At 47.5% G+C, this 24,301-nt stretch overlaps 1 protein-coding gene across 1 annotated transcript in view; it reads right to left on the bottom strand.

The window, feature by feature from the left end:
• Positions 1–1,067: 1,067 nt before the first annotated feature.
• Positions 1,068–24,301, bottom strand: part of GRM7 (glutamate metabotropic receptor 7) — a 390,314-nt gene continuing 367,080 nt past the window's right edge. The window contains exon 9 of the mRNA XM_058678925.1: positions 1,068–1,140. Within this exon, the coding sequence (XP_058534908.1) occupies positions 1,091–1,140 (50 nt within the window). The 3' untranslated portion in view covers positions 1,068–1,090. The remainder of the gene's footprint in view (positions 1,141–24,301) is intronic.

The raw sequence follows: 24,301 nt of genomic DNA on the forward strand, positions 1-24,301 counted from the left end.
ACAATATCACAGAATCGAAAGAGAATGGAAAGTGGGGATTCTTCGGCAAAGGGTCTCTTTTTTTTTCACTAAATTGGCACATAAGCAGCAAGAATAACCAAAGTACTGATGACAAACAGCAGAAAACGTCCATGCTTTTGTGAGTCCTTATCACACCGATCAGTCATGGGGCAAGAACAAAAGGTCAAGACGTGGGGAACCCATAACCTGGCCCTCGAATAGCCTGACAGTGACGAAAGTTATTGCAACATATCCATTCTATAATTAAAAAGAACAGAAGGTAACACAAATACAAATATCGAACATAAACCATTGACGTGTACTGCAAAACACGTTACTGGCATGCATCCCAAACGGTAAGACCTCTGCTCGCTCAGCCCAGACTCGCCTGCTGGGGATTCCATCACAGACCCAAGACTGCTGGGGCAACTTTTCTCAGCACAGTTTTTGGTCTTTGAACGCCACTCCCACTTTTTTTAAAAAGAAGAAAAACCATGATTTGCAGTGGTGCTGTCATCGTAATCACATAGTCGTGTACGGATGCAGTTTTGTTTTTCAATTTACTGAGATCTTTTAAAATTTGTACGCGCTTCAGCATTTCCCCCTCTATTGCTCCATCCGAGAGAATAGGGCTTTATGAAAATAGGGCATTCAAAAACAGTGAACCAAGGTACGACATTGAATGGCAAAGTGCAAAAGTCCTCACAAGCTGTACAGAAAATCTCAACACCTTGCAGCCTGGAAGTACAGACGTAGAAAGACAGGGCAGCCCCAGAACGGTTCTGCGGTGCCCAGGATTTGTCCCAAAGAGCCTGGGTGGGACTGGAGTCTCAGCACTCCCTTGGGAAGGGAAGGTTCAGAAATTGCAGCCGAGTTGGCAGTGCTGTTGCCAATGACTTATTAAGCCAAGATAAAGTAAAGGTGTTTCATAAAGCAGCTGTTTAGGACACGTGGATCCTCTATGTTGGACTCCCAGCTGGGGAAGCTCCTCCCAGGATGGGAAGCAGGCAGGGCCGAAAGATTGCTCTGCCAGGTGGGTGATGGAAGGGCCGAGGGCTTTGCCCTCCACGGTTCCATGGAGTGGGACGGGCTAGATGACCAGGTGGTTGTAGCTGACATACTTCTTTTTTGCAGCAGGGCCTGAAATAAAAAAACCCAGGCAAAGTTAGTTGTGCCAGTGACCCAGTTTTCAAGAGCAGCCAAGTTAGCATGGGATGACCCGAGGCGCAGTCAGGGGTGGTACGCGCACATCGCTCTGAGCCCCTGACTATGGCCACACATTTGTCTCCACAAACCAGGTCCTGGTGATGCACAAACCACCTGGATTCTCTTTGCTTTGCTTTGGTGTCCCCAGTTGCTGTCTTTATGGTCTGCAAAGTTAGAAAATTGATCAGTGGTAATCAAGCTTTCTGGCTAGCCAACTCTAAACATACAGGGCCCCTGACTGGTACAGTGTGTTCTGTTGAATTATCTTCTCCAAGACCTTTTTCACAACCTGTGCTCCTGTGCTGGGGCAAGGCCTCTCCAGTCGGTGACTGTGGACTGACTCTGCCCAGCCGTTCTCAGTAAGCTGGAAGTAGTCATTCACAAAAACTGGTTTGCCTGTCGGCATGCACCATTGTTGCTGGTTTTCTTTGGATGCAGATGAATTTGTGTTTCCATTAGGCACAGTGATTTTTGAGATCTGCTTCCATTCACTCCATCAGTCATTCAGTGAATACTCAACAAACATGGGCTTGGGCACTCATGCCCCTTTCCTGTCCGCCTGTCGTAGTGCAGACACAGGTCCCGGTGCATAACCCTGCTTTGGATTCCAGTTCTCAGTACCCACCCATGAAGTAGCTGGCACGTGGTCTTCATGAATGGCTTCTTAGGCCTGCTAGTCTCAGGTTCTAAATGGCAACAATTCCTCCAGAACTTATTGGTAGGACCTCATGTATAATTTCAAACATTTATTGATTCACTTATCTGAGAGGGAGTGAGTGAAAGTACCCATTTGCACTCTGTGATTCATTCTTCAAAGTGCCTGGAGTGGCTGGGACTGCTCGGAGTGCTGGATCAGAGCTTAGAGCTGGAAGCACAGCCCAGGTCTTCCACGAAGGTTTGTGCGCCCAGCCACGGGAGCCCTGACCGCTGCCTCCCATGGTCTGAATGCGAAAGTGCTGGAGACCAGAACTGGAGACGTCATTGTGGTATGTGGGCATTTTAACTGTGAGGTTAAGTGCCTTCCCCATGAGTGTTTTTAAAGGTCCAAAGATCCTACATGAACACTCTGAGAATTGGCATCTGCATTTTCCCTCAGTCTGTTCTAGAAGCACAGATGCCCATGGGCAGTAGACAGTCGGGTGCACTATACAAACTGATGAGTCTTTCTTGATTGGAGGTTGGAACTTTCGGTGCTAGCATTGTGGCATTGACTGTGAAGTTGCCACCTGTAATGTGATTGTCCCTTATGGACACCTGATGGGGTCCCCGCTACTCTGCCTCCAGTCCAGCTCCCAGCCGATGCTCTGGGGCAAGCAGGTAAACATAGCCCAAGTTTGTAGGCCCAGTAACTCTGACTTTAAAGTACAAAAAAAGAGAAATTTTAAAATATTAGGGCTCTCTTGCTGATGTTTTGATGGGAAGACTCATTTCACTATTAAATCGTACTGGGATTATGAACTTAAATGGAAATAATAATATGGCAGGTGGCGTCTCGTAACTAGTCGTGAGACTGGAGTGGGCAGACACATGATCTTGACAATACTTGTCTGTTCTCAAGTGCTTCCTGCTGTCACTGTTGTGTCTTCAGCCATATGTCTGGTTTGGGTGCAAGGGAGAAAGCTGCCCAATGACGTTTCTTTTCTCTGAAGCTTATTTGCAGGCCCGTGGATGGAACGGGCTCAGTGTGTCTTGTCAAATGCCAGCTTTCAGGAAACTCAGGACAGAAGTGGGTAGAAGCAAATGGGAAAACCACAGGCTGCTCCTGACCTTAGTATGGGAGACTCTGTCTTCTGTGTAATGAAGATGGTTTTCTCTGTAAAGCATGGTTGTCAATTGGAAAAATCTATGGTGTTGGGTTTACTCACAGAGATACTATACAGTGCTAGCTGCTTAGGACAAGTTTTATCGTAAGAGTAAGTTATAGAAATTTTTCCTTTTATTAAATTAAAATGCAAAGAAAACAAGATAAGCCTCTCTTTGGAGCTCTGTGGAGATTGGAACACTGTGATGTTCTGATAGTACACTTACATCCTCTCTCTTCCTTGCAGTCTGGAGGTGTGTATGACCTTGGATCCCATGCACAGGGCCAGCACCCCCAAACCAGTCTGCCAGACATTCAGACCCGAGCTTCCCTTCTGGGGCCTGTTTAGAACACCTTGCTGCAGCTGGAGTCTCCTGCCTGCCCAGTTTTGGATCAGTTCCAGTTCTTACTTGAGGTGTGCCCCAGCCCTGAGCTAGGATGCTGAGTTGTTCTGAGACTTTGTAAAATAGGAAAGTGATTTTTACCCTGTAGGTGTGGATATCATGAGTGCATGCAATACCCCAGTTTCTCATAGGGGGACTGTAATGTATTTGTAAATGACAAAGTTCTGTGCCAATGAAGAGCCTCAGTATATGCTTTCTGGGAGGGACTGCTTAGGAATCCTGCAGAAAAATTGTAATGAAGATTGTGCTCTCCCTAAAATGCCTATTTATGTGCTTTTCGCAGCAATGCCCAATGTATTATAATGCTTATTTTTAAGCCATCCCAGCCTTATGAGTAAATAAGTACCCATGGGGTCTGATAATTCCATTTATTTTGAATATCAATGTACTTTATGGCCCAGGAAACAAAATTGCTTGACTCAGAATAGTTTTCCAATGAAGTACTTACCATGGAAACACACTTTTGATTTTAAAATAGCTCATGGTTTTTCTCTTAGAAAGTTACAGATTTCAAGGAAGAGCAGATTGAATGGTGCGGTCCCCATCGACTGTTTCAAAGTCATCGGCACCATGGGTGGAGGAGCCTGAGTGTCTCCTTCAAACTGTCTTCATGAAATGCATGAAGGCTATTTCTGCATGTTAATTCTTAAGAAGAGGGTGTCTTGGGGGACTGAGGTCTGCCCAGGAGTCATGGGGACCCTGGTGTTGGGGGATACCGGCCAGAGGCCCTTTGGCTGTCATGGGGACGGAGACTCCAGCTCACCCTGAGTGTCTTGCCATGGTGGACACTTTGAAATGCCCTTTGACAATTTAGTGAGGCTTCTCTAATTTCCTTGGAGTCGCTTTGTCTCACAAAGTTCTCGATTCTGCAAGTGCCTTACTGTGATAGCCTCACAACTAAGAAGCAAGGACGTGAGGAAAAGTACAGGACAAATAGCAAAGCAAGATGTCTCGTTCTGGCTCACTGTCGAGACAGCAAATACATTAAATTCAACAGTGTGCTTTCCTCAACCCTCTCTTGAATCTCTTTTGTAAATGATAATTTTGTTTTTCATTAGCTGTATACCCAGGCGTTCTCCAGAGCTTTTGTTTTTAAATGATTATCTATAGATGTCTTCATGCATAAATTTATATGTGCAATGATTCAAACATTTTACAACAAAATCAGAACAAAAGTACTGATCGATCTTGACCTGATCCTGACACCTGCCAGAATGTTGACGCCTCCTGGGAAGCCCATGAGATCCCAGTGGGCAGTGTGAGTCCCCCCTTCCCCTGCCCAGGTTCTTCAGCCCTCCCCGACCCCTGCTGTGCTCCTGGACGTGGCGGGAGCCCCAGGGCTATGTCATGTGTCCAGGCCACGAGTTCTACCTAAGACTGTCATAAGACTGTTACGTATTTGCAGCTGTGCGCAAGCACAAAGTGCCATCTCCATTTGCGACCTGTGTTTTATGTAATACTGTGTTTTTCAAAATTATCTGCATTGATTTGGTAATCAGAGTTGCTGGGTAGCTGTCTTGCAGTAACAGGAAAATGTCTGTAGTGCTTTCTATGGACAGACCCTGCTTTCCTGGGTTTTACTTTTTTTCAGTAACATCCTGATGCTAAAGTGGCTAATATTTGAAAAACAGCACCATTGAGTCACAAAACTCTAAAAATTAGGAAAAGTTATTTGCTGTAAAGGAAGCTGACAAAGGATAAATATTCAGTTTTTTTAAAGCATAGGCATATGAATAAATCAGTGGCTACTTATAAAAATATTTGATATAGCAGGCAATTTAAAGGTTAAGAACTACAAAGTAATAAAGGGAAAATATTCTGCATCGGTTAGAAAAAGGCAAATTAATACAAATTAATACAGACATAAGATGGTATTTCCTGCTCAGGTTGTCGATCAAAAGAACATATAAACATCATCCAGTACTGGCAAGGGGTAGAATGGCGGTTCCAGTAGACTGCACCTGTTCACCTAGAGTGGGCGTAGTCAGAGCAGCCCTTTGCAAATACCCGGAAAAGCTGACCCAGAAGTTACATTTCTGGGTTCTACCTGACACTCTTACAGGTGCCCTCAGAGACCTTGTTTCTTCCATGGCCAGGGAGCTCAGTGTCAAAGGTCAAAGGGACCTTGAGTGAGCCATCACAGAGAAGTATGGCCCATCCCGTAGGCACAGGCACCGCGGTTCCCCAGGGTACTCCTGTTGTGCGCATTTTTCTGTTTATTGAGCACTGTCATTTTCTGCTGTCCTGTTGTCAGAGAAGAGTTTGGAATCATTGAAGTCATCCATCCAGAGAACACAGGAGGCCAGACTGTCTCTGGACGGCCGTTTTGTGACTGGTACCACCTATGCTGTTTCCCACTCACTCTATGTTGCAGCTCTGTTCTACTCGCTATCTTGAAGGGGTTTCTTTATACTGCCAAGAACAGACTTCAGGAGCTGCTTCTTCCACTTGCTTGCAGAATTAGTCATTCCCACGCCCCAGACTGGCATCCCTCCCTGTGTGCCTGTGGGCAAGCTCCCTCCCCCGGAAGCCTTGTGTGCCTCCCTACAATCACCACACAGATTCTTTTGGTCATCAAGGGTGCAGCTGAAAGGGGTTCTTCACACTACTGCTTCCGATGAAGGAAACCAAGAGAAAGCCCTTTGGCCATGACCTCTGTGCTCCCTAGCTCACGTCCTCCCAACTTCTGCTCCAAGTGGATGCCCGGCAGGGGCACATGCACATGACTGAGCCACAAAGGTGCAAAGCAGAGCAGGCATCGAGAATAGGGTTACCAGAAAGAGAGGGTTTTACAGGCATCCTGCTCTGCGTGGAGGTGAGACATGGGCAGCTGGGGGGACTTTCAGAGCCTCCCCTGAACCCGGCATCAGCTCCAGCAGCAGCCTGCCAGGGTCTGGACTGTTGTCCTCATCTTTACTGGCTGGACACGTGGACCCCGGCCAGGTAGAAAATACATCTGTGATGCACATCATCATCAACTCTGCTCCAGCTGCAGAAGCTGCACGCTCTGGCTGCTGCTCACCTGTTGGCCCCCCATCCCTGTTTGGAGACGCCCATAACCCAGTTTCTGAATGGAGGGAACAAATAGCCTTGGCAGTCATAGACAAGCCCCGAGCACCAGGTGCTGGCTCCATTAGTACCGGGCACACAGTACTATGTGTCATGTGTGTCTCCTGATTCTAACAGGACAATACTTTTTAAATTTCTTTTTAAGTACTGCAAATGACATGTGGAAAATGGAATTAAAGATGGGTATTTTTGAAAAGGCCACCCCTTGTGGTTTTCTCCTTAGGACACATTTTCCGTGAGCACCCTGGAGACGTCCAGGGCAGGCAGTTGCTATCATGTGTGCCTGCAGAGGAGCCCTGCCCGCTCAGAGCATCTCAAGTGGGAGGAACACAGCAGAATCTTACGGGACCCAGGATCTGCCACCTTGGCCTGTCCTCAGTGTCCCGTGGCTCCCAGACACACAGGGAACCATTGCCATAACTGCCCCACTTTTAAGCCATGCCCATTCCCCGCCTTGGCATCCAGGCAGAGCCAAAGCAGCCCAGTTAAAATTGAGAACTTGATTTTCAATTCCACCGCAACAGAGTGTAAATGGATATTCTAGTGTCTCTTTTTTTCTTAAACTTGAATTTGTACTTTAATATGTGAAACATCAAGTGGAGGTTTGCATGGTTCTTAAAGAATATGTTTGAAGCAAATGAAGTCTGTTTCGTGAAAGGTCTTTAAGCCTGGCTGCATTAAAATCTGGGTAATTTGACTGAGGCTGTATATTACTGCTCCACAGGAACTGCCTTTTTGTTACGCACTTTGCCTCGCTTGGCAAAGCTTTTGTGCATTGTGCAATTTCAGTGTATTACAGGTGCGGGCATCCCAGGCCTGTAGTGGACGCACAGTCGTAATGCGGCCAAGATTGAGGCTGCGCTCCAGTGTCTGTCTTAAGGCTAGTGTTGCAAATGGGCAGCAGTGTCGGAATGGCAGCAGAGTGGCAGTTCGTGTTCCTGGGTGAAAACGTCCTGCACAAATCCAGGCCTTGGTATTTGGAGGATACAAAATTCATAGTCCATTAACTCTCTGCTTGGCACATTGATGCAGCTTTCACTGAAAGCTGGCCACGTGCTGGTAGTTCAACTGTGAAGTAATTGCACGAAGGTAGGAAAGTACTCTGCCTTTGAACAATGCTTGCTTCAGGGCAGCACAAGCCCGTGTTTACAAAGCACCTACTGTGCTTCAGGTACTGTTACAGATGGCAGGAATGAGCACCCACTGTACTTCCAACAGTAGGAATGTAACTGTTCCAGTGAAGTGACCATCCTGGCGTGTATCAGAGAAGACGGATTCATAATCGTGCTAACAGAGCTGATGTTGTCCTGCAGGGGGTTAAGCTGCTGCTTGTAACACTGTTCCTATGAGAGCTCTTCGAGAGTTCCAGCTGCTCGGATTCCCATCCAGCCACGTGTTAGTGTGCATGGGAAAGCAGTGAAAGATGGTCCAAGTCCTTGGGTCCCTCAAGTTCCAGGCTCGTGGCTTCTGCTTTGCTCAGCCTCTGCTGTCGGGGCCTTTTGAGGAGTGATTCACTGAGTGGAAGATCGCCCTCTTGGTGTGTGTTCCCACTCTCAGTCATTGTGCTTTTCAAGTAACTAAAAAGGATCTTTAAAACATTAATAATAACAATAATAAATAAATGCATTCAGTTCTCATTCACTCTACCCTACTCTGTCAAGTTGCCACACCTCCCACATAGTGGCTGCTGACCCACCGCTCTGGGTGGGGGCAGTGGCTGGGGACGGCGCAGCCTGGCATCTCAGCATGGCCTTGATCTGTGTGCCTGTTTGCTTAAAGACACTCTGTTTCATAAACATTGTTTATTTCTCTGCTGTTGAGCTCAGTCAGCGGAGCTTCCTTAACATATGTGTGTTTCCCACAAATCAGAGCAGAGCCTTCCCCATGCTCAGGAACACGAGATGGCACTTCTACACTGTGCTGCTTAGGAACCGCAACAGCCACGTCACCAAGACAAAGCACAAAAAGCGCCAACCACAAGTATCCAGAGAACGGAGTAAAGAACCCACGGCCACATGTGCAGCCAAGGAAAACCGTCATGTCTCTGGCCTCTGCTGGAGACATGTGTACTGGGGACTCGGCCACAAAAATGTTGCTGCTCTGTGTACATTTGTGAATGATGGTGTGCAAGTGCGGTTGACCCCGTTAGGAATGCTTTTCCTGCCTAATTTCAGTTACTTGGTCAGAAATACTGATTGGATATTCCAGAAGTAAATGATTCCTATGTTTTAAATTGCAAAAAAATTCTGAGGGTGATGAAAAGGTGCATTGTCCTGCTTTCTACTCCCAGGGATGTCTGCTATTGCTTGTCCAGCATATCCGTACTGTATATATTACCCTCCTGACAGTCACTCAGGGGCCTCATTATTGCATTCCTTGTTGGGCTAGCAGTGCCCATATTTTAGTCAACTTGATCTACCAAAAATGGCCCTTATATGCAAAATCTGTGATACAGGCACTTCACGTATGCCAAAAACTATAAAATGATGAGTACAAGGAGTTTAGTGTCATCCCCCAAGTCAGGCCTCCACTGTGCATCTTAAGGATCTTCTATGGATGAATGGTGTCTGTTTTGTTGATTGCACTCTTACAAATCTGTTGTTAGCAATTAGGAGAACCTACAGAGAATCAAGTTAACAATGATGTCAAACAACAGTTCTGTGGTGGGTAGACTATAATAGGATTCAATCAAGGCTGTTGTCTAGACATTACCAGGTAAGGAAGTAAAGATCAAAGATGATGACACCTTTGGATGGAGATATTAAGAAGGGAAGTAAAGATGACACCTGAATGGAGATATTAAGGAGGGACTTGTGTTGGGAAATCTTGGATTGTAGAGTGACTAGTACAGGTGCACAGACCTGGAGCTGACGTCAGAGAAGCTGAAGGGCTGGAACAGGGTGAGCAGCAATGGCAGAAGGTGGAGACTTTCATCCTGGGCAAGGATGCAAGGGTTGCAAATGTGAGGACACAGAGAAAGGACCAATAAAGTGCTGCCTCAGGAACAAGGAGAGGCCTTTGAGACCAGGATGTACTGAGCCACCTCCGGAGTTGGGCATTTCACAGGCAGGTGCAGGGAGCACCGCCAGTTATGCACATGTAGGTGGGGAACACTGTATCAGCAAAGGAGTAATTTTTGAGGTTGAGAAAAAAATCACAGGAAGTTTGAAGCTCCATGAACACAGGGTTCATCCAGAGAGACAGAGAATGCTGGGATGAGATGGGGGAGAGGTTAACCTGAGATCGCCACGGATGCTTCATGGCACCTGGTGTGTTCTGGATTCTAGTGCACTGAGGAGCTCAGCAGTGTTTGCAAGGAGAGGATCTCTAGTAGTAGTAGAGAGGATGGACTGCAGGTGAGTGTGCCATGGGTGTGGGAGGGAGAGAGCTGCTGGAGTGATCAGTACATCTGGGTCCATGAACTTGGGTGAGGATAAAGTCTGAGTGAAGCCACATGTCACCAGGTCGCTCTTGGTGTCGCTAGCACCACGTTCTCCTGGGTGAAGAGCTGTTGCAACCACTCTCTTCCAGAAGCACCTTGAGACCTGAGTGTTTTGCTACTGTTGGCTTTGCTAGTAAGGAGATGTGTGCCATGATGGTTAAGGTCAGGTGCCTCAGGTGACCAGGTAGAATCCAAAGAGAAAATGGAGGGATATTCAGGTCTCAGGGAAAGAGAAAGGATGAGAGGAAACTGAAGTTTGCTTCCTTCCTTGATGCGGAAGGCAGAGGCTCAGAGCTGTGGCTCGGTCCACTGTTGGAGATGGTGGGGATATGTTGAGGACCGTCTCCTAGGGGATCCATGGAACATGATGGGGGGGTAGCACAGACAGAAGCCACAGTGAGTCCCCTGCACACAGAACATATTCACCAAGTTTTCACCACAGGCTGCTGAAGTTCACAGGGAGGAGGTCAGGCTCTGTCCTCACAGCTCGTTGAGTCCCCCAGGACACATCTGGGCGTCCAGTGAGGGCAGAACTTGAGACTGAGCTCCAGGCGGGACATGGTTTCTGTCCTGGGTCCTGAGCAGCTCACACTTGGGCCCAGAATTGGTGTGTAGCTCTAAGCACAGCACTCTGATGATTCAGAGTTCTTTGTTTCTTCTTTTACTTGCATATATTCAATGCACTTCTGGGAGGATATCAGGGAATTCCCCCCCCCCCTCGCCTTAGCACAGTTATAGCCTTAGAAATTCAATCACTCTGTCCAGCTGCTTCATGGATTTAAGTTTTAACTGTATAAATTAAACCACATAGATCATGTCTGGCCTCAGAGGGGAGGTGCTGGGATGGATTGGTGATGTCTCTTGAGAGCAGGAAGTGGACATTGCCTGACATTTCATCAATTAATGTGGCCTAAGTCATGCCCCTCTCACACACCTGCTCTGACCTACTGGAGGACTTCCCAGTCCTTGGTTGGAAGCCACCTGTGGGGCAGCCCCCAGGCAAGGCACCAGCTGCCCCTGGAATGGGAATAGCCACTGATGGGCAAGGAGGATCAGAAGGGTACTCAGCATCCATCCTTTTTTCCTGTCTTTTCTCACCCAAGTTCTTCAGAATTTATGGAGTTGTCTTCTTAGAAGTTGAATCATTCAAAAGAAGGCTGAAAAAGGTGCAGAAAATGTAGAAGTGGAGGGGAGAGTAAGGAAAGAATGAATCGGGTCCCAAATGTCTTCGAGAATGAGTGACTCCTTGACAAAACTATGTGAGGTGACTGCAGTAGAGGAGGTTGTAAGGGCGGACTGCTGCCAGGCTGTGGCTCATCCCTCTGGTCCTCTGCCAGGTGTTCCAGAGGTGCCTGCTCTGTCTCCTGTCCCACTGGCAAGCTCCTCATGGATGACTTCCGTGCTCTCCGACTCCTGATGGTTCTGCATCCCTTTACAACTTTTTGTCTTTCTTTCCTTACAAAATCTGACACGCTGTCAGTTTATCTGCACTCTAGAGTGTAAACTCTTCCTATCTTCTCTTAATGACCATTGAACTCGTAAACCCATGGCCAGTAGCTAGTACTCACCCTTAGCAGCTGCATGGGCAAAAGTGAGCAGGTCCGTGGGTGGCAGATGATAGGTAAGTTAGGGACTGGTAAGAGATGATGACAGCAAAGCCAGTCCCTGTGTGATCTCTGCCTTACAGGGGACGGAATTGTGTCTTGGCAGTGTTCTGGGACCCGGCAGCTCCCCCAGTTGATTTTTTGGAGTGGGAACAGCTTGTGTTCCTAGCTGCTGCACAATTCTTCCATATGCCCAGTCTGGTGACGTGGGCAGTAGATCACTTAGCCCAGAGAGTGATCCCAAATTTACTACAGGTGTTCTGCTGAGGGCAACAGAAAGGAGTCTGTTGTGACAGAGTAGGGGTGGAACAGGTCCCTGACCATTCTATGCTAGACATGAACTTCCTGAAGGAATTGTGGGGTGCCTTGGAAAGAGGTGATTGGTGTTTCAAGCACAGGGAGGTAAGCCAACAAATTGAGGCCATCTTTTTCTTGGGTCTCACTAACTGAATTATACATTCAGTCGCATTATTAATCTTTTTTCAGGAAGTGATAAGTATGAGCAGGCTTGATTCTGCTGCTCTGGGGATCCGTGGACCATCAGCGCCTCCCAGGCTGTACCCAGCTGCTTAGGCTTGAAGCTGGTCCCTGTTTGGTGTCTTGAGTATTCTCAGCAGACACTTCCTGTCCTTTGCTCCTGCATGTGGCCTTCTGTTGCTTCCAAGTGAGAACAAAATCCTGGAAGCACACGTAGTGTGATTCTGTCCTTCCAGTATGTGGAGTTTGACTATCTCAGAAAGCCCCGGAGGTAGCTATCACATTTGTAATTTGGTGGTAATCTCTCTACACGTGCTGTTTGCTGAGACAGATTCTGATGGACATGCTCTCCCTGTGTGTTCCTTTTTGTCTCCGGTCTGGGCTATTCCTGGTGTGACTTGAGGGCATCTGCCAGGAGGCTGATCTTAGCAGACATCTTACAGAAATGACCAGCTAGTTGACTTGGAGGATTTGAGGCTAGCGAGACTGACTGAGGTAGCAGAGGGACAGAGGAAGATGAAGGCCCAGAGAGGAGAAAGGAGGAAGAGGAAGGACCAGAGCACAGAGGAAACCACAGACCCAGTGCTACATCATGTTTAGAAGGTGTTGTTCACTTGACTGGCTGTGTCAGTGGTATCACAGCTGCGTTGGGGGCTTTCTGTATTCTGCGATAAGTTAATACATTTTGGAGTTAAGTTTCACAGTGTTGATAGTGTCAATAGTTCACTTTCAAATAGTCAAAAACACATCAAGCAAATTCAGGGAGGTGTCAGCAGTTATTGTATCTTGGTGTAGAGGGCTAGATTACTATTCGTTTTACTTTTTTGTTGGAAAAGTCACATGACTAGTTGGAAGACCCCCCCCGCACCATGGCTTTTCTGAGAGGTGCCCCCTCCTCTTTCAGAATAGCTGCCACCAAGGAGTAACACTCCCCAGGATGTCTGGGAGGGAGTCAGGGTAGTTTTCGTGGTTGCGGGTGAACCCTGGTGTTGATAACTTCAGTGTGATCATCAAAGCAGCAGCCTTCACTCAAGTCTGTGACCTCAGCCAGTGATTGTATCTCTTCATGCCTGAGTTCTCTAATCTGAAGAAGCCACATTGTGATAGCGCCCACCTTTGAAGCTGTTATGAGGCTAACAGAGTTCCTGTATATAAAGCCCTCGGAAGAGGATTGGATGCCATTTGCATTCAGTCTATTTTAGCTGTGGTTTGCCTTCTATCTGGATACATGGAACACATCTATCCTGTACCCTCAAGTAACGCCGACCCATTACTTTCCTCTTGACAGCCAAGGGTCTTCCAAAGCAGGTCATTCTGCTTCTAAAATAAGCTGAGTTGGCTGGGTGGTTCCTGCACAGCTGGCCTTGAGGTGTCCGCATGCGTGCAGTGAGGAGTCTGTCAGAGCATGGCCACCGCGTTTGACCTGCCTCTGCTCTCCCTGCCCTTGAGAGCCACTGCTGCGTCTCCACCGTGGTGTGATGCTGCATCCTGTGCTGGGAGGGATTGTATTATTTGATGAGATCCAAAGCTGGGAGGAAAGATTGAAGCTTCCATGATAGCAGAAATGGCAGTTTCTTGCTGGACACAATGGTCTTAGACACAAAGTCAATGGCCACTACTCCCTTCCTGACAGCCTGTGTCAGCCAGGTATGCTGTTCTGATGGTCATCAATTTGGGGCACCGTCGTTGTAGCCCTGCTATGTTATTTGCAAAATCAATCACTGGAGATCGTAGACATGTTTATTTATTGCTTTTTGTCCATTTTGGCCTAATGAATTGGATGTTCTTGTATCAGAAGAACGTCCAATTAGCTGATGCCGGTTATCCTCTACTTAAGCCACTACTCAGTAGTGCAGTTGACAACTGTTGTGTCAGTATTGATGAAGCAGAGTGAAGATGGAGCCATTGACCACGCCACTGCTAGTGACAAGACCGCAACTGAGGTTTCCTATGCATGTCTGCGGCACGTGTGTGCTCGTGCATGCTACCCATGTTGGCTGCACAGCTGACTTAGCAGCCACTCACAGTTCCACATTTCCCAGGATCCCATCTGTGACCTCGGAATTCAGAAAGAATGACTGTGTCACAATCCAGTGTCAAGGAAAAAATTGATGAGAACCTTGGAAATGCCAGGTGTGGTCTCACATTCTAGAGCAGGGAAAGTTATGAGCCAGTGTTCGGTACAGTACTTTTGGCCTCTTGGCAGGTGCTTGCCACGCCTGTGGTTGAGTGTAAGTAGCCTGGATATTTGCAGAGAACAGAGGAGCACAGTTACACAGGAGATTACATCTCCCTGCAGAGTGTAAGAGTGGGCACGGAGCTCTGGGTGTTTGTGTTGGTCTAAAAGTATCTGACTTTGGGGGAAAGAGGACTTGGGTGGCAACACAAAATCCTTAAAACTAAGACTGTCCAGGAAGTGGTGGTGGTTGCCAAAGGTGCAAGGTGGTTCTGCTGCTACAGCTGTTTTCTGGCAAGGACTTCCAAACAATGACTCTTTCCTGGAATACTTACTGTGTCTTGGGACATGTCACGTGGGGCCATCATACACTTCACACACCATGTGTAGCGCCACAACCACCCATCTGCATGGGAACAGTGTTTGCTCAAGAAATAAATATTCACCAAACGGCTATAAGTGCCTTGTGAAACTGCAGGTGCATGGCTGTCACAGGTGTACACCGCGGCAGGATAGTCCCTGCCCTCACAGACCTCCCAGTAAACCTAAGCCACTTACGCGTGTGTGGACTCCTGCATGTAGTAAGGTCTTCACCAGCGACCTTGCTCTAGCAAAGGCAGTGACGTAAGGTAACCCACTCCCGCATCTCCCCCTGCCCAGGGTGGCTTCTGGAATGCAGACACCAGTCTGTCTACATGTGTCACCTCGCCGATGGTCCTCAGGCGGCTACCTTCCCTGGGTAACCAAGCCTGTGGTTTTCTGTCTTCCTTGAGGATGATCTATCACTGCCAGGACTTCAAGTCTGAGTCGTTTTGTATAATGTGGTGCCACCTATCTGTAAGTTGGCCCTTTTATTATGCACCAATGCCACTTAAGGCCAGTCAGTTATTTCTTTAGTCCGTTATGTGCAGAGAAACAAAGTAGGGAAATGGTGGGTTGTTCAAAGTAGCCAACTAAAGGGGATTCACACTCAGACATGGTACCCAGCACTGAAGCCTGTTCATCTTGCCAGCCCTCTGAGAGGAGCCTTCCATCCTCCCACTTGGAGATGGGAATTCGTGCACACAGAGTTCAGTGTAGTTCCCTAAGTTGTGCAGGAGGCATGTCCAGGCCACCTAGCTCTGCTGGGCCTGAGATGCTGCAACCTGCTTCTCATCCTAGGAGATGCTGCCTTTGTGCCACTCCCCCTCCATCTTGTAAACCAGAAGGAAGAAAATGCCTTCATGGCATGGCATGTCCTTTCTTCACTTGCCACTAATATTACTAAGCAACTAAAGAAATACGTAGTGTTTGGAAATCAACAGCATAGTAAGGACCCTAGGAAGGATCTTCAGTCTTGAATGCCCTGAGCCAACCTCAACTCCTAGCCTCTCACAGAGCTTGCACTGGGCCCCAGAATGTCTTTTCTGTCCAATGGGGCAGACCCAGCCTTGTTTGTTGTTAGTGGCCGGCACTGCTGCCAACTGATACCCAGAATAAGAAACCTGTCCCTTGTGGGTGGGACAGGGATTTCCTGTGTCTTTGACTCTCTTACATTTCAACCCAGTTTTCCAGTTGGCATGTTCCAATTTCTGCACTGGAATAATACATATGGTGCCTGTCTGAAGACTGCTTCTGAAAGATGACAGATTGAAACACCTGTAGTGTGCAAATTGTGTGGCTGCACGGCTCTCTTTGGTCTCCCAGGGAGGAGACATGCAGCAGTATTTTGCAGAACCTCTTTCCCTACTGCAGAATTAACCTCTCTGAAATTGAAGTCCACAAGAGGGACAAAGAGATTGATGTGATTTCATTAATTTTCAGATCAAACTTTTGGAAGTGATTCCAACTTTTTTTTCTTGTTAATTTCAAATGGAAACAACAAAGGGCTTATCTCAAGTGCATCTGTTCATGGATGGGAAGAGGGAAGATGGTTTGGAGTCATTCGTCCAGAGAAGGGATAAAGGCAGCCCCTGCCGCCAGATGCCTGGTCGTCTGCCTCCTGCCACACTCTGTGCAGTTAGCACCCTCGGTCAGAAAAAACTATCCGCAGGCCTTTTCACAATTCCCACCTGAGCAAAAATGATTAAATAGTGCTCAACCTGATTCACCAAGTAAACACAGATACATTTCTTTGAAAATGAGAGTTTCAGCCATGAGGAATGAAACAAAGAGAGGTTATCAGCTAGGCCCAAGTCAACCAGAAAATTCAATAAACCCCAAACACGCAATTTCCCTTGTTCACTACTAAATCAGAGTATCACTGGAATCAGTTTGAATGAATGCACTTACTTTCCAGTTGGCTGTTTTGATGTCCTGTAAATACAGCCCAAATACCAATTTCTGTAACAGAACCAGCCATAAAAATAAAATCGATCAACAACGTCATTGAACCCGCGAGATGAGGATGTCCAAATGAGCTCTATTGCTATTCAAGTTGGATCGAGCCTGTGTATTCCGCTCCAGTTCTTCATCCTCTGTGACTCTGAGCAAACTCAGGCGATCACTGCTCTGGCCGTGCCTTATAGTCCTTCCCATCAAGTCCCACAGATGCTTCCCCACTTGCTAATATATGCCCTAGGCTGAGAGTTGTTGAGATGTGAAACGCTCCACACTACTATCACTTCTGCTGGAAATGGTCTTGGAGAATGTTCCATTTGTAGATTCTAATCCATATTACAGGAAAGTATTATTTCCTTGGTAGACAGAAAGAAAGAGATGGGGCAATAAATGTATCCCAACCCAGAGGAAGCTATGGGATGGGTGTGGGGAATTGCTGGCCAACAGAGCAGGCATTTGCGAGTGGATCATAAGCTGGAGACAGTTTATGTGTGAGCAGCAGTTGGCAGATGGGCACTGGAGTTTCCATGTTGCTTGTCTCTAACCAGAAAATCACCCCTACAGCATGATTAGAAAGTTCTTCAGTGGCCAAAATGCCAGGCTTCAGAACCAGACCCGGAATGTTGTCAGAGGGCACACAACGGGCTGCTTGGAAGGGGAGGATGCTGGTGGGGAATGTGGGGGAGGCGGGCAGCCCTGGGAAGAGGGAGTAGCTCAGCCCTAGGCTACTGAACTCCTGCACGCACGGCAGGAGGAATTAGGCAAAGAGCGAAGAGACAGACCATGGGTGGACCATGTAGAGAAGACTGGGAGAGACGAGTCACTTACAGATTAAAGGCTGTGCAGCCTTTGTGTTAACTTCTCTCTGTTGGAGTGACGTGACTGTGAGGGCAGCCTGGAGCCCAAGTATGAGGGTCTGCAGCCTTGACCTGGCACTTGCTGGGTAACCCTGGACAGACTGCTTGACCTGTTTGTGATTTGGGTTACATGGCTGTTCCACAAGAACACCGATAGGACCTTCTCTTTGGAGTGGGTTTAACTATTTGGTAATCACATTTAGGAAGCATTTGATAAGCCATTTTATTGTTTTATTAGTACTTGGTAAAAATTCATGTTTTACCTTCCTTCACTTTTATTACTTTCTTTATGCCACAGGCACTGTAGGAGATATGGTACAGAAATAAGTTATTTTAATCACAAAAGAGGCACTCCCGGGTGATTGGAATTGTGGGACAATATAAGCTTAGAAGGGATATTGAAGCAGTTTATAGGAATTTCAGGATGGTTTTGCATCAAAATAACTGCTTTCTGTTTAATTTCTTGTGAACCTTTGAGATGTCCTCATATTTGGAGTCATAGGGGATTCCAGAATTCAACCTTGCCGCTGTGCAGGCTGGTCTTGTATTTCTGGATTTGCATTTACTTGTATTACAACCCCTGGGTGGGTGAAATTTCATCTTGCGACTTGTGCGCAGTTGGGTGTGAGCGGCTTGCTCTCGGGCAGCTGAAGAGCGCCCGGGAAGCCTCTTTACTGCGGAGGAAGTGGCCAAGAAGTGCTGCTTGTGGTCAGAGACTCCTGGATGTTTGCATAGGAGACCAACTGCAGATGGTTGGTTATTGATTTTGCCCTCTGTGAGCACCCAAAAGCTCTCTTCCTTTTCCTAGCTCCTAGGGAGGCTGTCATTCAGGGGCACTGCATGGAACCACAGAACCAATGGGCAGAGCTGCTCAACGTTATTACAAAGAGCAGGTATTGAGTGGTAGAAGTTCAGACTGCTATGGTCTCACACACCTGGTAACACCATCACCACCATAATCAACACCTTATCCTTTCTCTCTCTCTCTCTCTCTCTCTCTCTCTCTCTCTCTCTCTCTCTCTCATTTCCCTACAAAGCCATGTGGCTCTTTCTCTGTATGGTCTAGGGAGCACATGCCAGCGCTTGCTCTGTGGGCCAACGGCCCTGGACAGAAAGGACGACAGGGCGAGTTGCGCCCCGGATCACAGGAGGAACCAGGCATGCTGCCTGTGCCGCGCTCACCTCTGGCTTTGGCAAATGAATCCTGCAGGTGCTTCAACCGTGGTTTTCCTGTGTAGGTCAATGATACCCAGCTAACTGATCTTGTGTCTCTGTGTCACTGGAGTCAGTAGAGTAAATACATTTCGATTCAGGACTTTTTGGGGAGCCTCATATGATCAGCACAAGGCATTCATCTTTCTGATTAGCCATCACTTGATTTTATTCTGAGAAAAGGAAGGATTCTCTTTTAGAATGAAAGATTTTTATCAGCTGGCAGTGATGTTTACCCATTCTTTTATGATTGTGGTCATGCGAGTGGCTGTGGTGCAGAGATCAGTGTGTTCTTGTTTAGTCCCTAAGACCAAGTGGCATGCGGTGCCGTCCCTGGTGCGTGCAGCGCTAGCACTGGCTGTGTGGTGTGTCCACCTCTGGGACCCTGGAGTGCGTATGTGATGTACTGCTCTGAGCAGATGGAACTGCTCACGATGGCTCTCACACCTGAGCAAGTGTGTGTTGCTGTTCAGAGCACTTGTGTTACAAGTCACACTTGTATTCAGATTGCTGCAAAGTTGGCCATTACATTTCAGAAGAGGAACTGTCATGTTGCTCATTCTCTGTGTAAAGGATTGTTGTAGGACTTGCCCTATGAAATTCAGAGAAATTAGCTAGAAATTTGCAAAGAAGTTTGCTAGAAAGAAACAATCTTTACCTCGCAAACTTCTTTGGGATTTGATAAGCTTTTTTTTCTTCCTGAAATCATTGTATCAATCAGAAAAGTGCAGATTGGAAATTAAAGGAATGACAGAAAGCAAGGCAGGCCAAGATCGGATTCGGTGTTGAAAGTAGCATCAGCGGCAGTGTGGGTTATTTCTGTAAGAAAGAGATCCTTCATCTCTCTGAGCCAAATGCACGTGAGGCGCTTTCCAAGAGCTCACAGAAAATATTGTTGTAAATGTATCTGCATGGATTCTAAACTTTTTTGTACCATAGAAGTAGTTCAATTCCATTTCCTTATGGACTTTTGGGAATCCCTAAGTTCTAGCTTACCTGTGAAGTCCAGAAAATGTGATTTTTAGAGGGAACAATTTTTGAATGAATTTATGTTTTGGGTCTTTCTGGTTGGAGAGCATATTACCTTTAGGCTCTACATAATGCATGTGTGTGGTGGTAAAGACGTAACACACACACACACACACACACACACACACGGATTTGAACAATGGTTAAGTGTCCAATAGAGTAAACCTGAAGCTTTGGCCCTTGAGCAATGGAGACTGGCATAGTTAGGCCAAATGTGGCCCTCTATTGGCAACTAAAGATGACAAATTCCCGTGGCTGTTTATTGAGAGTTGGTTTAAAGCCCACTGAAGCAGGTGAGAGAAACGGGCCATTTTTCTGCTCGGTTGGAAGGCTTGTTTGCAGTCCTAGAAGCATGCTGTGTTTCTGGCAAGGAAAGACCTGTGTTCAGCCATCACTTTGGCTGGGAGGAGAAGCCACCAGCTGAGTACCTTTTCTTTGCCATGTGTCTGTTCATACGACTGAGTGTTTTCCACCTCCATCCTTTCGCAAGTGGGAAGGAAGCCACTGTCCAGTCCACAAGCTGCCCACCAGCATAACGCAGCAGGCCAATGGCTTGTGAAGGTGCCTCTGAAGCCTTAAAAGGAAATAGACTTTTCTATAGCTCTAGAGACCCAATCAGTTGTTAGATAAAGGATTTATGCTGTGGAGTACTGTGTGGTAGTAAGCTTGTGGCTGGTATAGCGGGGTCCTTGGAGAGACTGATCCAGGCCTCTGGGTTAGCATGGGGGCACTTTGGAAGAGCTGAACGGAGCTGGTGAACATGTTTCTAGTGGTGTGAGGTGTATGAATCACCGGAGCGAATGGCTGGGTGAGCTTCCAACTCAGTTAAAATGGGAGTTAGCCTAAAAGTGTGCATTTCTCACAAGCCATCATTCAGGTCCTTGCTGCTACCACTTATCTGTAAGTAAAACGTGGAATATTCCCGGATGTGAGACAGTTCCACAAATCTCCATCAAGGTCAAGATCTGCTCACTGCTCTTGCCCCCGTTGGCACTCATGGCTTAGAAAAGAATCAGTGCTTTCCATACTACACGGATTAATACAGCTGACGGAGACCCCGCCTGCATTGCACTCATTGGCTCAAGATGCCAAAACTCTTGCTCTAGTGTTTCCATTCTTGACCATTGCTGTGAAAGAGTGTATGCCTGTATCTTCTCCCCAGCCTTAATGGCATGTGCAAGCCATTTGGGCGGCACAGGTCTGTAGGGTGCTGTGGTTTCCATCCTTGTCCAGTTCACTCTTCTCCCCTGGCTGTGGCATTTGTTGGAATGGGATGCACACAAGCAGCAGAAATCCTGAACTGAGTGTGGTTTCTCTAAGTTTGCATCAGGAGGAGTGACAGTTGAGGACCCCTCTGGCCCTGCGCGGGAAGGAGACCCCGTGGCTGAGGGTGCTTGGCAGGCATATTCTTGGGTTTGTCTGGTTTAGCTTCTTTGTAAGATGCATGCTGCTTTTTCCCAGGGTCCGGCCGGTTGAACCGATGGCAGAAGGCAAACTTGAACCTTGCCTAAGGAAGCAGTAACTGTGAACCTTTCAGCAGATGTAAGTCCTAATCAGATTGCATTCTGATGCCTTTATTTCTTAATCCATTTGAATCATTGTTATGTTGTTACTATGCACTATTATAAGAACTTTATTTGGCACTACTCTCCATACTGTTTTGTGTTAGAATCTGCTAGTCATCTGCACAGATGGGAAAGATGCGACAGGGAGATCTGGAAACATGATTGATCAAGACACCCAGTTAGGGGTCAGGGCCTCCCGCACAATGCACACCTCCCACCTGCTCAGCAGTGTAGCTAGTAAGTGGCAATTGAGTCTTCATACTGCCTAAGTATTATTTCATGTAGTAAGTTGCCAGAAGCATGCCTTTTGTTTATTTCACAGTTGTGAAAGTTGAGGGTGAGGGTGGTGAATTTGCCTAGAAGGGGGAGTTAAGTGTGGTGTTGGGGTACCTCCTGTCTGACATTTTTTCTCCTTCTGCCAGAGTGAGCAGGGAAGGTGGCTTCCTTTGGGGTGTGTTAAGTTCTCTTGGGGCATTCATGAGTTTGAGGCCAAGGGCATATGGGTTTTGTGCAGTTTGCTGAGGTCAGCTGTAAGTCTGGACGCCACCAGTGCTCAGTGGAAGACAGTTACCAGCTGCCGAAGTCTTGGGATGCTCTCTCAGGGGACCCTGAGCTCCTCATGGAACAGCACCTGCAGAGTTGCTGAGCCATTTGGTTCTCACTATTTCAGTAGCATGCTCAAAGAATGCCAGAATGTCAGTTGAGTTTAGCGTTCCCAGATGACCCAGATGTTCCTGAATGTCTGTGGGTGCCTCGCTGGCTGAGCAGGAAGTTTTCAGATCCCTCCTTGTCCAGGCAGGCAGAAGACTGGTGAAGGTCTAGTGCCCGCTCTTCAGAGACTGCCCAAGGGTTGCCTCCTGCAAGAAGCTCTGACTCTTGTACCACCCACACACTGACCACTCCAGTTGCCAGCTTCGTTGTTGGCCCCCACTAACTTGGAAGCTGCCTGAGCGGCCTCTCACTTGAGGTCTTGTACACTGTGTCCTGGCTGCCTTGAGTCTCCTCCCAGAGGTTTACCAGGGTTTGTGCCTTCTTGCCCATCCTCTCATCTCCTATGCCACCTTTTCAGGGATGTATTATCCAAACAAGCAGGTCTAGCCCCATCCTATCCATAGGCTTCCTGTATATTTCCTGCAAACATATCCTCCCATTGCCACTCTGCATGTACCTGGTACCTTGGAACCATTCATCTAAGATGAGTAGAATGAAAGAAAAAGGAAAATCAGAAAAGAAAACTGTACACGAGGCAGGCGTGCGGCTGTGGCAATGAACTGAGGGGAATTTCGGTTTCAGGAAGAGCGAAGTCCCAAAGTGGTGGCTGGAAACAGAGTGCCTAGGCCAAGGTCATGTTACCTACTGAGGAGGACAGGTCCTGGGCAGAGCTGCAGTTGAGGGGCTCAGCACCACTCAGTATGATCGAATTACAGGTGATGACCTTGGGGAGACATGAGGCTAGAGCAGGCTCCTTTAAGGCCGGTGTCCTGGATAGTGACATGCTGAGGCTTACACATCCTCCACGAACGTCCGCGTCTGGTGCAGACAGGGGCCCGGAATGCTCTGGCACAAGCCCTGCCTGCCCTCCACCCAGTCCTGCCTTAGGCAGATGGCACAGGTCTGGAGGACTCAACTAAGCACTGAGTTCATCCTCTGGGTCTATTGCTCTGCTCAGTTTATTCCCTGTGGGACTGTCTGGCAGTCACTGGACTGCAAGTGACAAGGCACAACCAGGTATCCTGGAATGACCCACCGTGAAGATCACCGGTGATCTCCAACAGTGGCTGTCTAATAGTGACAGAGTCTGAGTGCAGTCTTCTATAGCAAATTGAGTCCTGTATGATTTTTGTGTTTGCCATTTTTTTTGTTTCACATGCACATTAAATTAATATGAGACATACTTTGCAAATATTGTACTTTGCGTTGTTGGGGATGCTAACAGTTTTAAAAGCATAAGCATAATTTGGGGTGAGAGTTACGGTAGAATCCCTGTGCTATGGAATAATACTCTGTTCCATGATAGTGAGAACCATGGGCTGCCTGTTGGAAGTAAAGATTTTTCAGGGCTGCTTGGGAGCCTGGCTGAAAGGAATCCCACTGGAGAACTCAGAACAGAAGATGGGGAGTGGTGGTTACTCTGTGCGACACACAGGGACACCTGCTGCCCTGATTCCTCTGCTTCCTCCCACAGGCGCTCTGTTGGGTTGGAAGCACAGTCTTGTAACCCTGGGACACACAAGCATGCACACATACACACACACCCATGTACTTTAGAAATTATACATGGCATACAATTGCTGTAATCAAACATGCAATTTACTTGTTATGCATAGATTATGTTTAATACCTTCTGTGAAGAAAGTTATTCCAACCTAACAACCAGCTTAGCTGTGCCTCCCAAGAGGTGCTCCTGGGTCCACAGCAGGCTGCCCCGTGGGGAGTCCCTTCATCACTAAGGAGTGATTTCCAGCCTTTGTGTGGCTGCTCTGGAATGTTCCATCCCATCTGTGGTTGCACCTTCCTTGGCTCTTAAAATTGAACCTGCAGGCTAGTTCTGCTCAGGTTCCTAAAGTCTCGTATTGTGCACAGCCCAGCCCTCAGTGCGCTCTGCCCAGCTCTGTCCACAGCATTGCTTTAGCCCATAGATGTGTGGCTTCCTGTCAGCTCCTGGTCCCCCTCCCTGGACTCCCATGCACTCAAGCTTCTTTCTTGTTCTCTCTCTCTCTCCCCCTCTCCCCCTCTCCCCCTCCCTCCCCCTCCCTCCCCCTCTCTCCCTCTGCTCCTCTCTTCCCCTCTTCCCCTCTTCCCCTCTCTTCCTCTCTCCCCCTCTCTCCCCCTCTCTCCCCCCCTCCCTCTCCCCTTTTCTCCCCCTCCCCCTCCCCTCCCCCTCTCCCCCGTGCCGTCCATACAACCAGCTGATCCACCACCTGGCATGCTTCATTTGTCCTTATTTGCTTGTAATCTATTATTTTTTTCACTGCATTCTCTGTATTAACCTTAAATCAACTCAAACTGGATCTCCTTCTAGATAAAAATATTCACATGATTAAAAATAAAGAAAACAAAACCTCTGTGAAACTAAAGTTGTTGTTGGGTTTGAAGGTCAAAAAACTGATTAGTGGTTTACTGAGGAAAAGAAAATGGCA

Source organism: Ochotona princeps, chromosome 21 (genome assembly GCF_030435755.1).
Source record: "Ochotona princeps isolate mOchPri1 chromosome 21, mOchPri1.hap1, whole genome shotgun sequence".
In the NCBI taxonomy this organism is placed as follows: domain Eukaryota; kingdom Metazoa; phylum Chordata; class Mammalia; order Lagomorpha; family Ochotonidae; genus Ochotona; species Ochotona princeps.